The 22,858-nt window shown below is 41.6% G+C and overlaps 1 protein-coding gene across 1 annotated transcript in view; it reads left to right on the forward strand.

Annotated features, from left to right (window-relative positions):
* The window catches only part of NUDT14 (nudix (nucleoside diphosphate linked moiety X)-type motif 14), a 39,277-nt gene extending 21,263 nt beyond the window's left edge, over positions 1-18,014 (forward strand). The window contains exons 5-6 of the mRNA XM_009327505.1: positions 3,545-3,782; positions 15,985-18,014. Of these exons, the coding sequence (XP_009325780.1) occupies positions 3,545-3,782; positions 15,985-16,225 (479 nt within the window). The 3' untranslated portion in view covers positions 16,226-18,014. The remainder of the gene's footprint in view (positions 1-3,544; positions 3,783-15,984) is intronic.
* Positions 18,015-22,858: the final 4,844 nt, after the last annotated feature.

The raw sequence follows: 22,858 nt of genomic DNA on the forward strand, positions 1-22,858 counted from the left end.
GTTTTTTTATTTTTTGGTCTCAAATATTACTTTTCTTTAATGTGTTATTGTGCATTGTATACTTGGGAATTTAGAATGAGGGAAATTTAGGGCTGTATGCTTTTTCATCAATACGTGGATAGCTTCATTTTACCAGTTATAATTACGAATTTAGGTTCATATACGTCTTTTTCTGAGTTTTTGTATCAGCTATTTTAATTCAAAGCAATATTTACTTTTTGGAAGTTAAAAATTAAATCCATATTCTCTGCATGTTAATTAAAAAAAAAATCACAAGATATTTCACTGACTGTTGCTAAGAGACCATTTCAAGACTGTTCCTGGTAGACTTTATAGGAAACTTTCAAGGGTGGTGTCATGTTGTCCTTTCTTAGTAACAGTGATTGACAGGCTCTTTAGTATTGTGCGGCACTGTCATACCAAGAGTGCATACTTCTCATGAAGCATTATATTGACTATTATAAAGATAAAGTGGTTTTTTATTTGTCTATCAATAATCCAATTTGCCAGCCAAATAAAATCACTCATATAGCTATTGCTTTCTTTGAGACAATCTTAGGCAGAAGCCTTCATATATGTGCGCATATATATATGTACTGAACAGCAACGCGTTCCTTATGGAAGTGTCAAATGTGCCTCAAAAGACTGGACCGTTCTTGGAGCTAAACTGTTGCAGAGGCTGGAGCTGCTCAGAAACCTGGCCTTAGGGACAGTGGTCAGTCCATAGCAGTTCAGTTCAGCAGATCGCAACCATGCCCTGACATTACTCACTTCACTATAATTATATTTCCACTCCATCATGGTTATTGTCTGCCTTGGTGCCTGTTCCACAAGCAAAAATTAAGGCTGAGGCATTTCTCATTGCTAGCTCCTATCAGGGTCCCACCAGGAAGGCGATAGCTTGTTACTTGTGAGCAAACAGCTGCCGCGCACTCACCAGGCACGTCCCCTGCACGTGTGCTGGTTGTCATACGTGCTTGCCTTTCCTTAGGGCGCAGTGTCACGATCAGGGTTTCCCACTGAAGTCTGTGCTACTTACAAAGGCAGTCATCCCTCCCTGTTATGTACATTCCCACCCCATTCCCTTTGGCAGCACCACCCCTTATGCAGCCACAGCAGAGGTCTTACATGGCTGCAAACAGATAATTTTGAGGATTAGACAGTTTATCTGACTGGCCTGGAAGAGTTCATGCTGGCTTGAGGGGTGGCAGGAGCACACAACCGGGGTGAGGCAGACAGGACCGTATTTCTCAGGATACTGTGGACTTAGATCAACTTGAATGAATCATTTGGAAAGAGCAGAGAGAAAAAAATTACACGTGTATCTCAGCAGTTTCCATATTAGTTCCTCACCCGTGACTGATTGGCCAAGGTGTCGGGCAATGCTCGTTTTGGTAGTTAATTCACCACATTGACCACTCTGTTCCCCGATATTAACAGGCAGCTTGGTTTTCTAGGCTTTGCTTATCTATGAGAGATAAATTGAGTTTGAACCTTTCTAAGCCTGCTGATAACGAATTCATACTATAATTCCTTGGTGAATGCTCTAATTTTTGGACTCTTACAGAAGTGGCTGGTACCGCTTCTTTTCTTCCTTATCTGCAGAGAAAAGCTGTTAGTGTGCTTTGAGTGTTGGCTTTGCTCTGAAGAGGACTGCTGGATTGGGTCCTTTTGGGAATGTAGGTTTTGATCTACGTGGAGCCCAGTTGTGCTGAGGGAGAACGAGAACGGCAGGTGCCTGCCGGAATGACAGGATGGGTTTCAGGGATTCAAGAGACTTGTAACAGAGAGTTACTTTAATCACAGTTTCATATTTCTGTACCCACACTCTTACCTGCATCCTGTTTTGGTGCCCAAGTCCTTTACTGGGATATATGCATTGTTCCTTTTTGTATCTACTGATACGGCTAAGTCAATATTGAAAAAGCAATACAATCTTAAGAGTATTTGGCTCGTCTCAGAGAGATCCTGGAGTTAGTTGTCATTTATGATAATTGTCATAGCTTTTAGAAGTTTTTGGAATAATGACAATAGACACCCTTCAAGGATCTGTCCTTCAGATTCTGCATGGAATATTTTTTTTGCCACCTTCTTGCTGCATTTTAAAAAGAAAACTGAGCTCTAGTCATGTTTTTCAACTAAGAAATGGAAGCTCCTTTCCTTAAATATTTGAATCTCAAAGGCCTAGACGTACCTACTGCAAACAGCTTTGAAACTGTTAAATTCTGGAGAAAGATAATTTTTGGGCAAACTTCTGCACTTCATCTTTCTTTTTGGGCTGATCTAGACATCTCCCGTTCAGGTGCTGATCTTGTTATACTACACTTCTGAGGCAAGAAGCATTACAGAAGGAGCCTAGGCACAAACTTCTGGAGTATAGACTGTTCCCCAGAGACCAAGTGCTTGAGAAGTCACTGTGGTACTTTATTTTTATGTGATAACATTTCTTTAGGGACCTTATTGTATATCACAGTTTTAAGAAATAATAAGCTAAATCCAGTAACTGGAAGAAAAGTTGTCCGTGAAACTTGAGCTCTTTTATATTCCAGTTCTGTAAGATTTAGAATGGGGAATAAAAGATAAGCTCATTTGAAAACTGTTACGTGTATATGTAACATGCATGTAAAATATTTTAATAGAATAAAAATAATTTCAAATTTTTAAATAGTTTTTTTCAGGGTGTTTTATAACACCCTCATGGTAACCTTTCATGAAAAGCAAAGGGATAGACATGAGGAAATGTCAAAGAAGAAACAGGTGGGATTATACCGGTAAGCTAAAGTTACAATGATTGGAATTATCAGTAGTGATTCTTTGTGTGTTAACATCCAGTCCTGCAGTTCTCACTCAGGCAAAATTTCTGTTGACATCGGTGAGAGGTTTTGCTTAAATAAGGACTAAAATCTGGCATTTGCACTTTCTTTAGGAGTGCATTACAGTGGCAGCTGTTTGTAGATTAATTCAAAAAGTCTTTTTCAGACTCCACACAGGAATCTGTGCAAGGAACTATATGTTCAAAAGAGGGTTTTTTTTTTTCAAACAAACATACATGCTTTTCATACCCTTTCTAAATAACAGCTGAGTTGACAGGCTGAAAGACTCATCATTGTGCACATGGTACATAACGTGCAACCCAACTTTCCTGTAAGATAACTGCATAGTTTAAATTAAATCCTGATATCCGCATTGCCCAACAAATGGAAGCTGTATGGTGCTTCTGGGACTTGGACTTCTTGGATGAACTAGCTTCCTCTTTTTATTTTTATTTATTTTAAGGTGTGCATGAATTCATTCCAAATGATGTAAGCACAAATAGAGTTTAAAGAATAATTTTACAGAAATGGCAAGAGAACCTTTGTTCTCTAAAATTCCAATTTCAGTGTTCCAATTTTAACAGATAACATGGCTGAATTCCTTGTTACTCTCAAGTACTCTGATGGTCATAAATTTCCAGACAAAATTTGTGTACCATCTTTTTTTCTATTTAATATGAATAAACTAACACACACAGCCCACTTGTTTCTTTTGTGGGTTTTTTTTTCAGCTGTTTACATGTGTGAAGTAGAAAGGCATCATCCTCAAGTCTTTCAACATCAGGCCAAGGAGAGCTTCTCTCGTCTAGACGATCCCTTACCTGCTGTGGTAGGAGTGACCTATGAACTTTGTGCTGGCATTGTAGACAAACCAGACCTTTCTTTAGAAGAAATTGCATGTGAGGAAGTCTTAGAAGAGTGTGGCTATCGTGTTCCTGTTACAGACCTAAGGAGGATCACTTCTTACAGGTAAATAGCAGTAAGTTAAAACACTTTGCATTTTGTTGTTTCACAGATTGCTGAAGTGGCTTGAATGTAAATTAATGTTCCCTGTTCCCTTATTTAAGCAGTGTGTTGGAGGAACATGGACATCTGAAAGTGTATGAAAGGTGTAATTTTCAGCAAGTGAGAGGAGTATTTACAGAGACTTAAGGAATTATAATTATGGGATTGAATTCCCAGTAAGAATGATACTATTGTGATTTATTCCAAAGACTATTAGAACTGGGAAAAGTTTCATTGGGCTCTTCAGAGCAGTTTGTTACAGCACTAGAAAACAGCCAGTCTTTAACTGTGTCAGGCATTTTCCATCTCTGATTCTTATTATTCTGATTAACAATAGAAGCTGCCCAAGATGGACTCTGATTTACCATTAACACAATATTTCAGAAGCATGAGAACATGTACCATTAGATCACTTCATAATATTTGGGCTGTAATTAAGCCTCCTTTGAACTGGACAATAATTAATGTTGTATATGAAGATTTTGCTGATTTGACTGTGAAAAATACAAATTTACATTGTATTTTTTGCAGGTTTTAAATAGTTACTGAAATAGATTTTAACATGTTTTAAAACATATATTAGGAGTAAGAGGAAAACTTAATATGTAAGAGGAAAAAGACATGTGAGTTGTTGGAGGGGGAAAAAAAACAAAAAAACCCTCAGGAGAAACTTTGCACACAGCTTTAACCCCATTATATCTCCTTCCTAGCTTTTAGTATTGTTATCCAAAATGTATGTGTGTTTGCATTTTACAGAGAAAGCAGCAGGTTTTTTACTTTCTTTATTTTGCTTGACATCTCCATTGAACTAGGCCCTGTCATTGGTTTTTAATTTGGGAATTGAATACAAATCCACAGCTGTCAATCCTGGCAAATGTTATTTCCTGCTGGATTAACAAGCAGTGCTTCTGTTGAGGGAGGGGGTGAATCACAGGAGCTGTCTTTTACAACTCCTTGAAAATAGATTAAGGGTTTGTTCTAGTGAAAGAAAAAGCTTCTGCTAGATTTATGAGCAAAAGCTGTCTATAGAATTTCATAGGCTGGGTGACACTGACAGGCCATAGCATGCAGATATATACATATGTATATGTACATATGTAGGTGTATACAAACACAAAATAAGAAAAGCAGAATATAATTTCTGTAGCTGTAGAAGTTTGTAGCTTCAGTGTAGAAGTTTGACTCGACATTAACAATTTACATCTGGCTAAAACACCGCATGTTTTTTGGCTGATAAATGTCTTTGTATCTTACAGGTGGTTGTTCTTGCAGTTGCTTTTTTTTTTTAATTGCACTGACTTGCAAAGAGAGTATGCAATTGGAGTTTTCTCTGTTGAATCCCATGCAAAGGACACTTAATATGTTAATCCTCCAATCCTGCTTTGTCTATGTGGGCACAGCTTTCTGCCCATGGAGATCCATGCAGAAGCCAGAAGGACCTGTATACTATTTACTTTTTTAGATTAATATGAAAGGTTGAAGCCTCAAAGATGGTACTTCACAGTTTCTTTTGTTGGACTTCCTGTGCTCTGTGTTAGAATTCTATTCTAAATGTCCCGGCCTTCCTATTAGGAGCGTCCTGTTCTTCCTTCAGCCAAAGACTGGCATACCTGTCTGATCCGTGAGGATTTGATGCAAAGACAGGAAGTAATTGGTTCCCCTATGGTCTGCTAAGGACGTTTTTCTCCATAATGGCTCTATTACATACAAGAATTTCAGGGCTTTTTCTAAGTGTAACAGGTTTTTCTAAATGGTTTATGCTGTTTCATGCTGTGACTGTCAATACAAAGCATTGACATAAAGTGTTACATTAATGCACATGCATCCCGTTAATAATTACAATACATCATGCACTTCTAGTCTTATCTGTCATCTCAGTGATCCATGTAATAATTGCTCTATATTATTTATTGTTCCAGTGCATCAGAACATTCAGCATTCTGTCTGAAGTGTCTTAACTATCTGTACCTCGAGCAAGTTTTTCCTCATGTCTTGCCTAAACTTCCCTTTTTTCACTTCAAGCCTGTGACTTACTACCCTCTTCCCAGTGGGCATGAAGTACTTCTGCACCTTCCACGTATTTGTTTAAACAGGTCTCCCCTTTATTTTATTTTTGCCTATGCAAAACTATCTTGGGTGATTTAAGCTTTCTCTTTAGACCATGTTTTCTAGATGTCTGATCATGCCTTCTGCTGTCCTCTGCCTTCTCTCCATCTGGTCTGCGTACTTCTTAAAAACGTAGGCTCCAAAGCGGAGCACAGCATTTTAGCAGGGGCTTTACCAGTGTCAGATAGAGTGGAAGCATTATTTCTCTAGTCTTATTTCGTCAGATTATTTTGTTTATATGCTGTAGTATGATGTTTGCCTTTTTTGCAGTGGCATTATGTTGTTGACTTACAGTCCACAATGCCTCCCCTATCTCAAAACTCTGTTCTGCAGCAGTACTGCACTGTCATTCACCTCCTATCTGTATTTGTGCTGTTTGTTATTACTGCCTGAACACAGAGCCTTGAACTTGGCTTTACTGAATTGCATCCTATCTTTTCAGACCATTTCTCCAATTTTGGGGATGTTTTTGAATTCTAATATTCATCTCTAGCTTCTTATAAATAATCTATCTCAGCTTTGCTACCTGCAGTCTGTATTTCAACATGCAAGTCCTAAAACAAAATATTGAATTATATTGAGTGGAAGATGGTCCCCAGTGGAATCCTATTTCGTTTGTACTTGGACTTTGACAGTGATATCTGTTCATGAGTACCATTTTCATAGTAGTTTTGCACCTATTTCACAGTTTCTTTGATTTCTAAGTATATCATGATCTCCTAACTTCTTAATGAAATTGTCAAATTAGGTAGCGTTCAAAGCCTTGATAAACTGAAGTTACATTGTTTGTGTTGCTGCCTTTATCCACAAGATCTATTAGAGCTGATACTTGTTGACTGCACTTGATATATTCTGAACAAATCTGTTAGCTGTTGTTCCTTTCTTGATGCAAATAAAACCACATTAAAATATTTAGATAACTATAATTAATAATTACTGAGTTAAGTCTTAGATTTTTGTAGATAAAAACTCACAGTTGTGTGCATGGTGAAAAGGCTTTTGTACAAACAAGGGTTTCTGTCATCACACCCTTTGGTCTGAAAGAAAGGAGTTGTCTTGTATTCCTAATGACACTCCTTTCTGGAATCATGGTCATGAGAAGGAAATTGCCTGACTGGAATAAAAGCAGGACTTGAGCTAGACCTGACAGAAGGACATGGAAAGCAGAAGACACATCAAACATAAAGGGGGAAACAATTTTGGCTAGGGAAGTCAATACAGTTCTGTGGCTAACGGCTTAAGAAGAGGAGGGCATGGGCAATGCGTAAGGAGAACTTAGACTAGGGGGAAAAAATGGAATAGAAAATCCTGGAGTAGAAAAAGAGGAACAAGAGATAAAGGACCAATGTAGAGAAAAAACATGGGCTGAGAACTAAATGGACTTGGGGAAAGTACGTTACTGGTGGTGGAGAAGAATTCTCTTTAACAAAATGAGGAAAGTCCTTAGACTGTGTTCAAGCAGAACTTTGCTCTGTTCTCAGGCAGTGGGTGCAGTAAAGATTGGAGGTAATCTGAAGATAGCATTTTTGTTCTCATTTATTATCAGGGCCTGCAGCAGTGGTTTTGGGGGAATTTTTTTTTTATGTTTCTCAGCTAACTGGAAAAGGTTAACTACATACTGCTACAGATCTTTCAAAAGCACATAAAAATAAGCTGTTGGACCCCATTCTTAAGCTCTGTCAAAGCTCCTGTGACATGATACTCATCAGATAGAAGTCAGGCACTGAATTAAGCAGATCTCAGACTTAATTACCTTGAGTGATCCACAGAGTGGCTGTGGAGTCAATAAGAAATCAGGAAAGAAGCCAGGAGTTGGGGAATTTACGCTAGTTGAGCAAGAGTCTTAGGAACAAGTTGTTCCAGCAAAAGGGGGACAGTATGGCATGGGTCAATGAAGGAGGCTGGGTTGGGGGCAGATAACAAGAAAGACAAACATATTAAGAGGGACTTGACTGGAGGAGGTCAGAGGAATCACACTTTGAAGAATCAGAAATATCTGTTCCTATTATAGAAGAATGCCAGCCAGAAGGTGAATTTAAATGCAAATGGTTCATTTTGCTGTTCAGATGGAGGCAGGAATCATGCTGAAAAAAATCTGTATTGTTTGCAACCTGTGTGGTGAGTTTCCTCTTCTCATCATGGCTACACAAATTGCTACTTTTGTGCTTGGCATACAATAAGTAACCTCATTTTGGTATTACACAAAATTTGTTTTCTGTTCTGGCAGCAGCTAATCCACTTCTGGAGGCTTCCTGAAAGTTTTGACACCTACTGGTGTGTTGAGTTCTCGTCAACTATATGTATGGCCTCAGTCAAAAATAGCATAGATGGTAGATGCGATGGGTGTAAAGGAACCATTTAGCTCAATAATAAAACGAAGCTAATACTATAGTAGTATAACTGTAAACTGAGGCTTCATGAAAATGGTTGCCAGTTAAATTGTTAATTTTTAAAAGCTCTAAAAGAAATCTGTGAGCTTCCCTCCAGGTTTTTTTCCCTAAATGCAATATTTTGTAAGTGAATGACTTTGAACTTACTCATATATCAGATGTAATAAATATTCTGTCTGTTGTGGTATCCCAGCAGTTTTCAGTTTGAATCCTGTGTGAAATTCAGCTGTGAGTTGGTTTCCTAGGTTGAAGTACTTCCAGCGATCTTCCTTGAGACTTGTTTCCTTACAAGACAGGGGTAGGGAAATACATTGTTGTTGTTGTTAAAGATGTTGTTATTGCCATTGCAGCTTAACAGTATTTTCTTTTAGTTCTTGAAATGTTTGGTCTTCTTGAAGGGTATTTATAAAATTACTTGGACTTAAATAACACCTCAGAGCATCAGGATAAAGTTGAACCAGAGCTTCTGGTTCAACTTCCTTTTCCCTTCATTCCGTCTTTATTTTCTCCAGGAGGCTGTAATAAACTCTTGGCTATGAATTGGATACAATAGGACCTGCAGGTTCTCAGCCCCGCTGCAAAAAAATCAGATGGATTAGTTTAAGGGCCTAACTATATTAATATAGGTACTTACTTTAATCTTCCTACAGTTGATTTTTTTCCAAAAGTATACAACAAAGAAGAGCATTCAGAGAATTAATATTGGATGTTCCAATTACTGTGCTATGGCTATTAGCCCCTGTGCAATGAGGTAAAAATGGTTTGTATTCACAGGTTATTATGTAGAAAGAATAATAGCCTTGAAAATGTTGGAGTGCATTATAATTAGAAAGATCACCTGCTAGTACACCTGTTGGGTGATGGCATAATGTAATATAATTTTATGTTAATTACTTCTCTGCTTTTTTCCTGCACCTGCTGCTTATAATGTCAGAACTGTACAAAGGTCCTAAGAAGTGACAATAGGAGCTGCATGTCACTGTTCATCAGTTTACATGTTGCATGCCTAAATAGATCTTGATTTCAGCATAAATAACAGAGATTTGTGTCACATTTATTTGTAAACATGAATTATGCATTCGCTACATACCCAAATTCTGCATCCAAATGGCTTACATCTTAGAAAAGGATATATTGCATTTAGGAATTTTCACATCAACTATGTCAGATTAAAACAAAACAAAAAAAAATTCTGTGTTGATAGGAACAGGTAAATGTTGATTGTTTATAGATTTTATATTTGTTAAATATTAAGACATGATGAGAAATTTGGCTTTTAATTGCTGTCTATCAGAAATCTGAGTTAAACTAATAAGTCTTCACAATGGTAAGTCAATTTATTTGTTCCCCATGTTGCAGCAGAGGAGTAGAGTATAAGACACTGTTTATTTTCTCATACATGTTTGTTCCTTCAAACTAAAAATGTAATATTTATGAATGTAATATTACGAATGTAATAATTGGTTGGCATAGATGAGCACCCAGACATGAAAAGAAGGCAAAGCTAATCTTGAGTACATTCTTTGAATTTCGACCCTGCTTACCAATGTGCATGTGTGCATACATGCACACGTGTGTGTGCACACGCTCAGTTTGAAGAAGAAACTAACTGTTACTGAGCATCGGCAAACATTCAAAGTGGACTCAATCTCACTTGTGGCTTTTAGGCACTACTGAACTTTTTTTTTTCAAAGCAGTAGATACTGTTACCCGCTTGTGATAAAAAATATGTATGTAATGTATCTTTATGCTTATGAACTTAGATATGACAAGTGAAGAGGCCCATTTTGTGAGCTCTATTTCATGTGCTACATATTTCCTCATGCATTTAATAAAAGGGAAGAGCTAAACAAAGACCTTGTAAGAGCTGCTATTGCCGTGTTTCAAAAACAGATTGGAGTGACGATCTGTCTCTTGTGTTTTCCCTGGTCTAAGAAGGAAGTAGATGGAAAATACTCTAGTTGCAGCTTCATTCTGCCAGCCAGTCCCACCCCTGGGCAGGAGGTGAGGAGAAGCACTTTGCAGTCATTCTGCAGAAACTGCTTCTCCCCTGTGCTGTTGCCTACAAGTGTGTTGCCCACAGCTTTGAAAGCCATAGCATGGTCTAATCACAGTGTTTGAGTGTTTTATTTAAAATGAAGTATGGGAATGCAGCATACAATCTTGTTTTGATGTGTTAAACTTACATTTAAGTGACTATTGTGATGAAAACCATACCACTTTGGTATCCTGACTTTGACATGCTTACATTCTTAGTCTTGCTGTTGTCAAAGGTAATGGAGGTTTTCAATTGTCTCTGAAGCAACACTAAAAGTTTAGTGCTAATAGACTTTTGGTTTTAAAAATCCCTCTCTGTTGAAGTTACAGGGTTTGTGAGCTTAAGCCCTAATGATTTGAAAGAGTATTTGTCAGCCCTGTAGCTGTTAATTGAAACAACTATAAACTTCTCATAGGAAACTGATCCTCACGATAAAAGGATGAGGAAAACAGAGCTGTGTTTTGTATAGATCATTTGCATTTGTCCCACAGTGGTAAATAAGAGTCAAGCACGGTACAGACACATCAGAATACATCTGGAACAATCAGCTAGGTCAAGCCAGGCTTAGTAGGTCTGGGTCAGTATGAGCTATGACATGCCTGGTCTGGGCAACATGGTGCTAAACCTGTGGAGTGAGACTGAAGCCCGAAGTCTCACCCTGGGCCAGTGCTGTGAGTTCAGACCCTGCTTGCCCTCCCCCAAACCAAGCCTCTCGTGTACTGGGAAGGGGAGACACCTTTATCAGGAAGGTGGTTTTCCCAGGGTGAAACTCATCACTTGCGGTTCGGGTGTGCTGACCCCTGTGATTTCCACAGATGCAAAGCTAATGAATATAGCTGTAATCTGTTAATAGGTGACTCATTTCAGACCATGGCAAAAGCATTTTATTTGTAATGTGAAATACTAGGGCAAGGAATAGCATATGTCACAGACTTGGGATAGAGGAAGAAGGGAGCAGAAAAAGGAATATAACCATGAATAAAGGCACATCAAAATTCCTTGAACATCGTACTCAGAAAGTGCAAGTAAGTGTGCAAAAGCATAGGAAGTTCCTAGTGACAGATAAACCTGAAAGCATACTGAAAACGTAATAGCAGCCTGTTGCCTCTACCAGTCAGACCCACCTTCTCCCTCTCTCCTCTCTTCCTCCTCCGGCCCCAAGTACCCCAAATCACTGAAATGTATACACATTTTCCAAGGGTGTGTGTTAAAACACTTTATTACTTCAACCAGATGGAGGCTCAGAATGGCTTCAAAGCAACAAACCTGCTAACTTTTGTTTTCTATAAAAACCAAAGGTACTAAGACAAATGCAATGTCAATAGCATTGATTTTTGGACAATTTTCTAAGGACAGGCTGGATACATTAATATCTAAGAGTCTAGAAATGTGAAAGACAGCAGTAGGCAATACTGGAGAATATTTAATTTAGTAAAGGACATTCCACATGGATCCATGTAAAAATGATCAACTGGCAGAGTAAGCCAGAGCATGTAGAGAAAGAAATATCAAATAAAAAAGGTAAGACACATTCCTTTTTTATGAATTAAAGTATATTCCTGTTTCTTTCAACCTCTTTCTGAAACCATTGAAATAGACAAGTAGTTAGACAATAAAAGCCGTGACTATGTACATAAATAATGTCATGCAATAGTCTTCAAAGTCCCCTGTCTAAATAGTGAGGGGATTCTAAGTAGTCTTAGAAACGTTAAATTTGCTGGTTTTGGTGGGGAAGAGTAGAATAGAATGAGTATTAATACCAGCACTCTGATTTTATTTATAGCTCATTTGGAAGTTTTTATTAGTTTTTAATGAATAACTCATGGCAAAGTTGCACCAGAGCAAGATAAGTTAGGTAATCGAATAAGAATGAACACGTGGGTATGTCCTCCCTTGGATATGTATTGTTGCAAATTTTTCATAGGTTTCTGTGGGAAATGATAGGCCAGTAGACGTGAAGAAATGCCATAACTTTGGGCATATAACAAAGGAAAGACATTGATGTCCAGCACTTTTCTCTTTTAAAGTATATTCAGTGTAGTAGCCACTCTTGACGTATTTAGTTCATAAGAAAAGAAACACTGATTTAATAGAGGTATCATATGATAGGGCAACGAGGCTGGTGAGGGGTCTGGAGAACAAGTCTTATGAGGGGTGGCTGAGGGAACTGGGGCTGTTTAGCCTGGAGAAAAGGAGGCTGAGGGGAGACCTCATCGCTCTCTACAACTACCTGAAAGGAGGCTGTAGCGAGGTGGGTGTCGGTCTCTTCTCCCAAGTAACTGGCGATAGGACGAGAGGAAATGGCCTCAAGTTGCGCCAGGGGAGGTTTAGATTGGATGTGAGGAAAAATTTCTTTACTGAAAGAGTGGTTAAACATTGGAACAGGCTGCCCAGGGAAGCGGTTGAGTCCCCATCCCTGGAAGTATTGAAAAGACATGTAGATGAGGCGCTTAGGGACATGGTTTAGTGGGCATGGTGGTGTTGGGTCGACGGTTGGACTCGATGATCTTAGAGGTCTTTTCCAACCTTAATGATTCTATGATTCTATGAGTAAATACAATGAAATAACGGCATATTGAAATCGCTCCGTGCTATTTGAGCTACAGTGGCAAGAAACTGAATCTTACGGTGTAGCACCTCAGGAAGCAGTTTTCCTTTACTTTAAAGAAAAGATGTGTGGAAAGTGAACTGTTGTGATTTCCACAGCTGCAGCTATTTCATAAGTAAATGGTCACAGGTGGTATAGAAGGGGATTATGCTGTAAATAATCAAGCTAGAACATTCTTATAGAAGAGCTTCTTAAATAAAGTCTCTATGGTTTTGTATATAACCTTTACATAATATCAGGTGGATATGGGTATACTCAAGAGCATTTTCATTCTCCAGGTGGGGCACCCCAGATGAAGCTCAGATTTGACACTCATCAGAAATAACAGAACATTAAATATATTATTCATAGTCCTATGGTTTTTCGTAGTACCTGTGGAGACTAGCAAGCTGCATTCTTTGTCTTGCAAATTTTACAGTATAAATTAACATGTGTTTTTTATTCTTATTATCAGTTACCAAAAAGCAATCTCTGAACCCCAGGCTTCCTATGTTTATTTAATTACTAAAAATGCAATTCTTGCAGAAAGAATTGAAGAATGAGTAATCACTATATATATAGAAAAACAGATCTGGATCTCTAGTTGATTAAAAAAAATAATCCTTTCTGCCTCCTCACACAAGAAAAGAAGAAGGAAAAGAGGGAAGAAAAAATGAACAAACGATCTACTATTCCATCACAAATACATCCTCTCAGTGAGGCTCTTTCCAATGGGCAGAGCTATGATAGTGCAGAGTGGGTAGCACACGGGTCAGTGGTCAGTAACAGGTATCAAGGTGACTAAGTTGGGGGAGCCTGTTCACTGAATGACTAGAGCTTAAATAGCCAGCCGTGATGGATTGTGAAATAGATCTGTTTGCTCTTAATCAGTATTTCACTTCCAGTGTTGCTTTTTGACATTATATATTATTGCTTGATAATATGAAGAAAATATGTTGTATTTTAACACAAAGGGAATCTAGTAAAGTGTGCCATCGTCCTCACAGCAGAAAGGGCACTTTCATTCATGACATTCAAAATGTCATTCCAAATTTTGCGAGCTAGTTGGTGACAGCAACTTGATGAAAAATAAATCTACCATACTTCTATAGTGAGATCAGAATGATTAAGCCAGCACGGTGGGCCCAGTGTGCAACTCCTGCTGCTTTCAAAGACTGTGTTTGTGTTGTGCTGTCTGCTGCTTGGATCTTCAGTTGCGGTGAGGTGAGTGGCAGCACGGCTGGCGAACGGTGTTGCTCTTCCAGGCAGCTTCCCGTCAGAAAAGGGAAAAGGGAGTGTGGCATGGGGAGTCCTGAGAAACCCTTTGATCTAGTGCCAGTGGCACATTCAGTCTGTGGATGATTGTCAGCCCTGGATGGCTCTTCTATTGGCAAACCATCTCTGATGGTCATCAGAATAGCGTACAAATACCAAGGACAGTGGCTGCAGAAAATAGGTCCTTAGGGAAAGTAAATACTGAGTCGGATTGACTGAGAAAGGAGGTCATGTACTTTGGTGAGAGTGGAAGGGAGAGGGAAAACTGTTAGTTTGGCCTCTTGCTGCATCCTAGTAGGTCACATTTTGTTGGTTAAAATGTGTATCAAAAACCCCACTACTGACACTGTAATGAAGTGATGAGCCCAGAATGAAAGAAATCCCACAGCAGCCTTCAAAGTTCCTGGAAGTGCCAAAGACGCTTAAGTTTCTCGAGCACTTCGTAGAGATACAGGAATGATCCTGGAGTTGTGAAACTTCTTTCCCAAAGTCATGGAATGTATCAGTAGTAATTTTAGGAAAAGAATTCACTGGTTCGCTCCCTATTCTGTGTTTAAAAAAAAGAGTGTATATTGATGTAAGAAACCAACTTCAATAATCACTATTAATTCTCCAAACAAAATAATTGCCAGTGTTCTTGGATGATTGAGAGACAAATGATTAATTCCTGCTATGGGGTGTGATTTATGCTGGATTAACTGAAAGATTTAGTTGACTAATGGTTGGGTAAGTATTGATATACCCTCTAAGATGATAATACTGCTACAAATCTTAGAATCCTCTGTATGTATAATAATATGGAAGCTAATTTTTCAGCTTGCCCTAATGCCTCATTCATAGTTTCAGTGAACTTTGGATCCAGATTCAATGTGAAAAGTCGCCTGTAATCATGTGAAATGAAGAAGTTGCGATTACGATGTGAATATTTTCTTGGAAGGACTAAATGAGTGGATTATGTACTTATCCCTTATTTAATAATACCTAAATGAAATAGTCCTAAAGAATAGAGGATTAACAAATAAGAAGTCTAATACACAGCAAGCGGTCTAGCTGAAGAAAGACTACATAATCTAAAATATCCTCAACTAAATCCACTGTAGCAAATTTATCAGGGAGACTGAATTACTTCAGATATGTGCATGCTTACAGCAGTCCATTTGGGTCAAGGCTAAAGTTCAGGAAGGATAGAGAAAGACTCTCAGGCTGCCTTTCTCTTCTCGTACCTACCCAGTCCATGAGTAGAGGACTCCAGCTGTGTATGGATATAATCTTCTTAAGAGTAAAAAAATCTAAATATTTGTGTAAAAACAAGCAAACAAATCTAGCATGATAGCATACGGATGCACTGAGGAGCTTCTTTCTGTTGTTTGTAAATCTCGATGAGTCATCGTGCAGTCCAGTTCTCATAATGTCAGTTGGAAAAACTTATGTTGCCTTCAGTATATGTAGAACAACTGTGCACCTATTCAAAAACAACTTTCTTATCTTCTCCTGAACTAACATTTTTTCCAAAGTTGCAGAATATATTTGAAGACAGATCCATTTCATATGCGGCTGTATTCAAAAGTGTTGGTATTTCTGCATGAAAGTTGCAATCAATTACTGTATTAATGAAACTGCATTTACAGGTTCTGAATGACATTAACAGAGGGTAAGGACATGCATTTTGATGTTGCTTAGTGACACAAGTTAAGGACCCAGATTTCCATTCCTAGTTCCCAGCTACCTTCTTTTTATCTAAAACAAAGTTTCCTCTTTGCTTTTTTCCAGGTCTGGAGTTGGTGTGACAGGCTCTAGGCAGACGTTATTTTACGCAGAAGTAACAGACCAGATGAGAACTGGTAAAGGAGGTGGCCAGCCTGAAGAAGGAGAGCTGATTGAAGTTGTAGAAATACCTTTAGAAGATTCCATGAAGTTTGCTTATGATGAGACTCTCCCAAAGACGATGGGTGTCATCTTCAGCTTCATGTGGTTCCAAAACAACATAGCACCCAAGCTACCAAAAAAATAAAATCAGAACACCGTGCTTTTAAGAAAAGCTTTCCTGCTGTTTCTGTGGATACAGAAAACTGCCTGCCTGCCTTGATCAACTTACAGCAGAGCAAATCTTTCTTAAAATAAATTTGGAAGTAAATTCTGAATTAAAGTCCTGACCCAGTTTCCATCATTAGCAAAACACTTGCTGGCTTCACTGGGGCCAGGATTTGCCTCTGAGAAGCAAATGTTGAGTTTCGCACAAAGGCTAAGTAAATGTCCAGTTCTCCTTTTTCATGGCACTGCTCTACCACTGTTTTGAAGAGTTGCTCAGGACCTCAGTGCAGCTGCTATGCCAGCCTGTCACTGTGGTCTCTACATAATGGCAGCTGCGTATTCACTGCAGTTTCTGATATTTGGCGGGGGGGGAAAAAAACAAACCTTACTAGTCACAGATATCCTAAGTACGTTCCTGAGTTCTGCACAGCCTTCAGGGAGCAGCTTTCTCTGTGGTGTGTAGCTCCTGTACAGAGAAAACGTTGGCATTTCTGAACATGCAGACCTTTATTTCATAAGCAAACATGTCTGCAAATCCTTCTGCTAATGTGTCATTTTGACAATAGACCAGCTGTAAGATTATGTGCTTCTGTTTGTTCCCACTATAATGCTGAGCAGCACTGATGGAGGGATGAATGGTAGGGGCTTCTACTGGAACACATGCTGCTTTGTTTGTTTTTTGGGTAATACTTGGTTAATTAGATCAAACTTTGTCCTCTAGAGCGGGACTCAAGAGGCCAAATTCTTTTAATTTGACTCTGAGGTGACTAATACAAGTGAGGTGTTCTGTGGTCTTAGTTTCCTTATCGCCCAAATGGGAAGAATGGGACTTGCCCCTCAGATAACGCTCCTTGAAATCGAATGATCTGAAGTGCTTTATTGAGAGATTTTATCATCATTTGAGCAGTTTACATTGAAGCCCATGCAACCTGCACAGACGTACGCAGCAACACAATTAGATTTAATAAAGTGGTCTAATTAGGATGTATATTATTTGTTCTATCAGCGTAGTTTAAATGTGGACTATTTGTCATGTGAAACTGTTAAGAGCATGAATGAAAGAGAATCAAGTCTGGCAATTTAATTATGCACTGGTTTATGTTATTCACTGAGTTAATGTTAATTAACATGACTACCTTCTATGTGCTTCTAGGATTACTGAGGTACTAAGTATGTTTAGAAGATGAGTACTGCGAATATGCAAACTTTCAAATAGCAACTGGAATAAATGCACTACAGATGCATGATGGTATCCAGTGTCTGATTTAAAATCACTGCATATCTAAATAGGTGTATAAATAAATACTTTTTTTAAAAAATGCTTTTAGAACTGGTACTTGCTGGTTCTACTGACAGGGAGGAAAGATCCTTGGAAAGCCGCTGGAGAAAGAGCAGCCTTCGTCTGTGCGAGTCAGACACCTTTTGTGAAAGTTCAGACGCATTTGCGTTGAACTGCGCCTGGTCTGTGGTGAGTCAAGGGCTGAGTTAATCGTGAAAAGTAAATAAATTCAGTCTGTCTGATGTATTTACATTGGAAGGTGTTTTAGGGCGGGGTCTCTGCTGCTCTGCGTCTTTACGGTGTCGAGTACAATGTGTCCTGCTTGCTGCTGAGGCCTTTACGAACTACTACAATATGTATAATAAATAATGTCTTTTATTCCAGGCTGTAGTTACCAAAATATCTATTTGATTCTGTCAAAATTATTACACAGTAGCTTGTTGATCTGTTTAGTGTCAAGCTAATAAGTGTGTGCGTATACATGTCAAAAGCCGCCTTGCTGCATAATGCAGTAATTTGGAAAAATAAATTGGTGTAGTGGAGGGGTATCAGACTTTGAAACTTTTCAAAGCAGCATTTATGTATTTATACCGTTTGCCCCAGAATTACAAATGGACAAAATGCCACTTCTAATGAGGCTCTTCGTGCGATGGTGAGAGCTTTCCCCAGTCAGACATACCTTCCCCTGCCGCATCCAGGACCTGGAGTCGGTGCTTCACAAGGTGCACTCACGTTGCATTGACGACCTTGGTGAGAGCCCAAGGCTTTGACCCACCCGTGTGGGTGACAGGTGTTCGAGGTGTGATTCATCAGACTAAATACACATTTCACTGATCAGTCTGTCTAGAAGTGCCTTCAACTCTCGGCACCTGCGTTCGGTTTGGACTCATCAGACCACCCCTGGAGGAGGCAGGTCAGACAGTGCTGGATCTGTTGTGCCACCATGCAACGTGCACATCATGAACTATGGGCTGCTGGGCCACCGGAGAGAGCACATGGCCGTCCCCAGCACTGGGGAGGATGAAGGTCCTAAAACCTCTGTGTGCATCACACAGCTGGTGCCAGCCGGTCGTGCCTTGGCTGCACATCTTGGAACTGGACAGTTTGAAACACACGCGTATTTTGCCCATTCCAAGGCGCTGTGGCTGTCCCTCTAACTAACTGTCCCTCCCCAAGAGTGTGTGTGTTGGGGGAGCACCAAGGGCAGTGCCAGACTTGCCAAAATCTGGCCCAAACTACCGCTGCTGGTCAGCAGGCGGCTGTTCCCCATCTCTCAGACAGGAGGGTGGAGGGCTTGCAAGTGGTAGGTTCCCGAAGCCTGTCTGCTTCACAGCCCAGCCCTGGGGCCGTGCAGGGTGGTACAGAAGAGCTGCCACCACCAGAGCAGCAGCAGGGGTTTCCCGGGCATGGGGCGAGAGCGGGAAGTCACTGCGTGGGAAGAGGGGGCGCGTGGTGCAGCACATGGAGGGGCGTGCGGGGAGGGAAGGCGCAGCCCTCGCGGGGGCACGGGGACAGCCGCGCAGCACCAGCCCTCCGCTGCGCTCCGAGGCGACCTTGCCAATGCAAGCTATGGGCTTCAGACTAACCGTTTTTGATGCAATCTATATTTCTCTTCCGGGTAACCATGACAGAGGGCAGTTGCATGAGCTGGGCAGTCCCTCAGCACTCCTCCACGATCCAGAAGGCCGGACGAGAAGCTGAGCAGCTTTGCCCCCACCTCCCAGTCCGTTCCTCCCCAGGGGTGTACTGGGCAGACACCTACAAAACCCCGGGGGACTGTGGTGGCTCTGAAGCCTTCACACCCCAAGGGATGCCACACCCAGGCCCTGTGCTCTGCCGGCCATCCCTGCAATCTGAAATTCTCAAACAGAAACAAAATGGTCAAGGGATTACTTTGGTTTCCTTCCACAATTTGGGAATTTTCCACAGAAACAGTGGTGATGATGCAATATAGTGAAAGCTGTACATAAAGCGATGTTGTGTCTGGTGTTTGGCTTTGCAATATTAAATATAAACCTATCTTCATCCTTTTCCTTTTTCCCTGTAAATTTTGGTGGGGATTTTTATAAGGAATTAGGAAGGTTTGAAAATGCGGGAGAAAGGTCTTGAACTTTTTTCAAAACAGTAGCTGATTCATATTTATAAAAATACAACAAGAGCAATTCAGATGCCACTTCTCTCATCAGGGCTCATTTCAGAGATCATAATTACAGCAAATCCAATATACATCGGCCAAGCCCAGGCAGGAAAAAAGTGCTTCTAATGGAATCTTGAAATCACGTCTATGTTTTAGACGCATCCTTCGGACGTGCCATCACACATACGTCCATGGAGAGCAGACAGTTCAGAATAAACAGGGTCCCCATTTGCTGCTAATGAATACTGACTCCAGCCTGCAAAAATCTTATCTGATCTCATCCAACCATCCCCATGAGATCAGCGTCTTTCTTTTATTGAGTACAATCGAGTGGTCTGCATTTAAAAAACAAATCTTAGCATCTCTCTCATCTTTATGATGTGGCTTTGGGATATAGAGATAATCTAATGAACCTGAAATTATGACTCAGGCTTCTAATGAAGCCTGAAATTATAAAATCTTGAATGTACTGTTGCTGTCAGGGTCACTATTAGGTAGCAGAAGAGATGTCACCAGCACCTTGCGAGTACAGGGACTCGTTTATTATTGTTGTTTATTACGCTATTTGTAAAGTATCTACAAACCCTGAGCTACTCCCAGGACTTACGGTATTAACCACTGAACAGTGATAAGATTAAAATGTCTTCTCTAAAAGGCTGACACTTTAAATAAATGAGCTGAATTACACCGTGGGGTAGGTGGGGGCAGGCTCAGGGATGGGGTGCAGGGTCCCCCGGCCGCCCGTGCTCTCCCGGGTGCACAGGGATGCTCCTTGCACTGCTGGAGGCACGCTCCCCTGGCAGGCGGCCCCTTGCCTTTTCACCCGCTCCCTCGTTACCATCCCTCTCCGCCAACGATAAAAGCGGTGTTCCCCGACCCCCCGCAGGGCCACGGCCGGGGCCAGGCCAAGGGCAACCGATATAATTGCTCCTGAAATACACGTGCCGACCGAGCAGGGCGACCCACTGGACAAATAGGATTTTTGCTAAATTAGGACAATTGCTGAGCATGCTTCATCCCCTCGCCAGGGCTCTATACATAGATGAAAGGCACACCCAGTTGTGAAATCTGTTGAAATGGCACACCTGGTGCTGTCTGCAAGTCTATTCACAACCGTTAGCAGGTGCGACTTGGCCTTTGTGGCCATAAAAGTCTGGCTGCGCAGCTCCTGCTGTGCTCCCTGCGCCTTCGCCGCCCTGCGCGCTTTGGCAAGGGAGGCTGTCACAGATTAATACGGTTGTTTGAAGCTGTTAGGAGCCGCCGCCTGAAGCATGTAGCGGCTTCAGAGGGATCAGAATAAGACCTGTGCACACAGGATGGATTTGCAGTTTTGGTCTTGGTGGCTGCGCCGGGGTGGAGGTAATGGGCAGGGCAGGGACGCGGTGCAGCACGGTCCCTGCAGTCCCTGCAGGGATGCTGCCGAGTGGCCTGGCCAGCAGGTACCAGCAATTTGCAAGCTAGCCCCTGTTTGGGTTCAGCCTCTCCAAAAAGGATTTTGCATACTCTGCTTTGCTACATCTCAAGCAGCGCAGCAGTAAGGTGGAGTTCCGAAAGCCCCAGCCCCAATGCGGATTCAAATTTAATTTAAGGAAGGATGCCGTAGACTTTGGAGCAGGTTTCCAACAGCAGTTTTCATTCCCACTGGTTCACACAGGATTTTGCTTGATATGAACAAAAAAAGGGATGCTCATACAAATCCTGCGCTACTGCAGAAGTTACTCCTCAATTTGTCTAATCCTTCAGAGCCAGTCTCATTCTTTAATTGGGAACACATTTTTACAAGGGCTTTAATTGCTCTCCAGATGAATCACGAGGGAGGAGAAGAAGTCATAACATAGCTAAATGGCCCAGATTTGCAGCGCTTAGAGCTCTCTGGCCTGTCTCAGGACTGGCTTCAATGCATTTCTCGTAATTGGAAATACAATCAGATACGTATTAAACCCTGCCAGCCACGCACTGTATTGCTGTGCTGCTGAAGTACTCAATAACCTGTGCTGGCTCCAGTCTCCAATAAAACATTCAAAAGCAGTGGTGCTCTGAGACACCCCTTTCGGACACTTGGTTACAATGAAAATGGGCTGGGAATGGGCAATGCGGGAACGGCTGTCAACCTCATCAACTGATGGCTACCCTCATGCCCCAACCTCGTTAACAGAAAACCCCCTGGGCTTTTCTTGTGCCCACCTGTGGTTCAGTGTTCGGGGTATGGGTGCGATGGGTAGAGGATTCAATAGTAAGATAAACACAATTTTAACATTTTACAAGAGCAAAACGTTGCTGTGATCGCGACAGACATGCCTGTGGCAGCCAGGAGCCAGCCCCGGCTCGGCCACATCCCACCAGCCAGGGACGGACGAGGTGCTACATGAGCCCCGGGCAGCGTGTGTGTGCGTGGGGACCTCCTGGGGTCGAGGCCATCCATGTGAGAGCGCGACCCCTCCGAACGATGCCATCCAAGTGCACGTCCATCACACTGTAAACACAGCCTGGTTTTAATCCTGTTGCCTTGGAGTTGTGGAGAGAGGCTTGGGAAAAAGAGCAGTTAATTAATGCTCCTGAAAATAAGCCTAGGAGGACAACATCCCACCTGGCTCCAGATGCAATGGAAACACGGGTGATGAGCCGTGTCCCACTGCTGCGGGGTGTCTGGCACAGCGCCGGTCCCATCCCCAGCCCTTTCCAAAATCCTCAACGGGTGCTGGCGGGCAGAGCCAGGCGCTCGCTGTGCCCCGTGGGTGGCACAGCCTGGCCGCCACCTCTGAAGCCTCCCCAGGAGGCACAGGCAGGGGCCGGGGCCGTGGGAAACAGTGTGCTCCAGCCTGCTGGTCCCCTCCAGGGCTGCAGCTGCTCCAGCTGCCCCTACGAGCCCGGGGATGGGGACGGATTTCGGGGCTGGAGTCACTAATTGGGTTTCCAATGAGCCTGGCCAACGGAGGTGGTGGCGAATAAAACATGCCTCCAGCTCCTGCCTGAAGCGTGGGTCCCTCCGGCAGACCCGCTGTGGCTGTGTGTTTGTGGGGATGGGGTGTTTGGGTAACACTTTTGCTCGTACAGCAATCGCTAAAATAACCGGACAAGGCACAATCACGCACTTGAGAGTGCTAGAAACAATTTAAGAAATGTTCTTGGGACAAACGGCGGGCGCTGTGCAAACAGCTCCCCGGGGTTTGTGAAAGGGGCCCCAGCTGCCCAGCCCG

This window comes from Pygoscelis adeliae, unplaced genomic scaffold (genome assembly GCF_000699105.1).
Source record: "Pygoscelis adeliae isolate BGI_AS28 unplaced genomic scaffold, ASM69910v1 Scaffold130, whole genome shotgun sequence".
Classification (NCBI taxonomy): Eukaryota; Metazoa; Chordata; class Aves; order Sphenisciformes; family Spheniscidae; genus Pygoscelis; species Pygoscelis adeliae.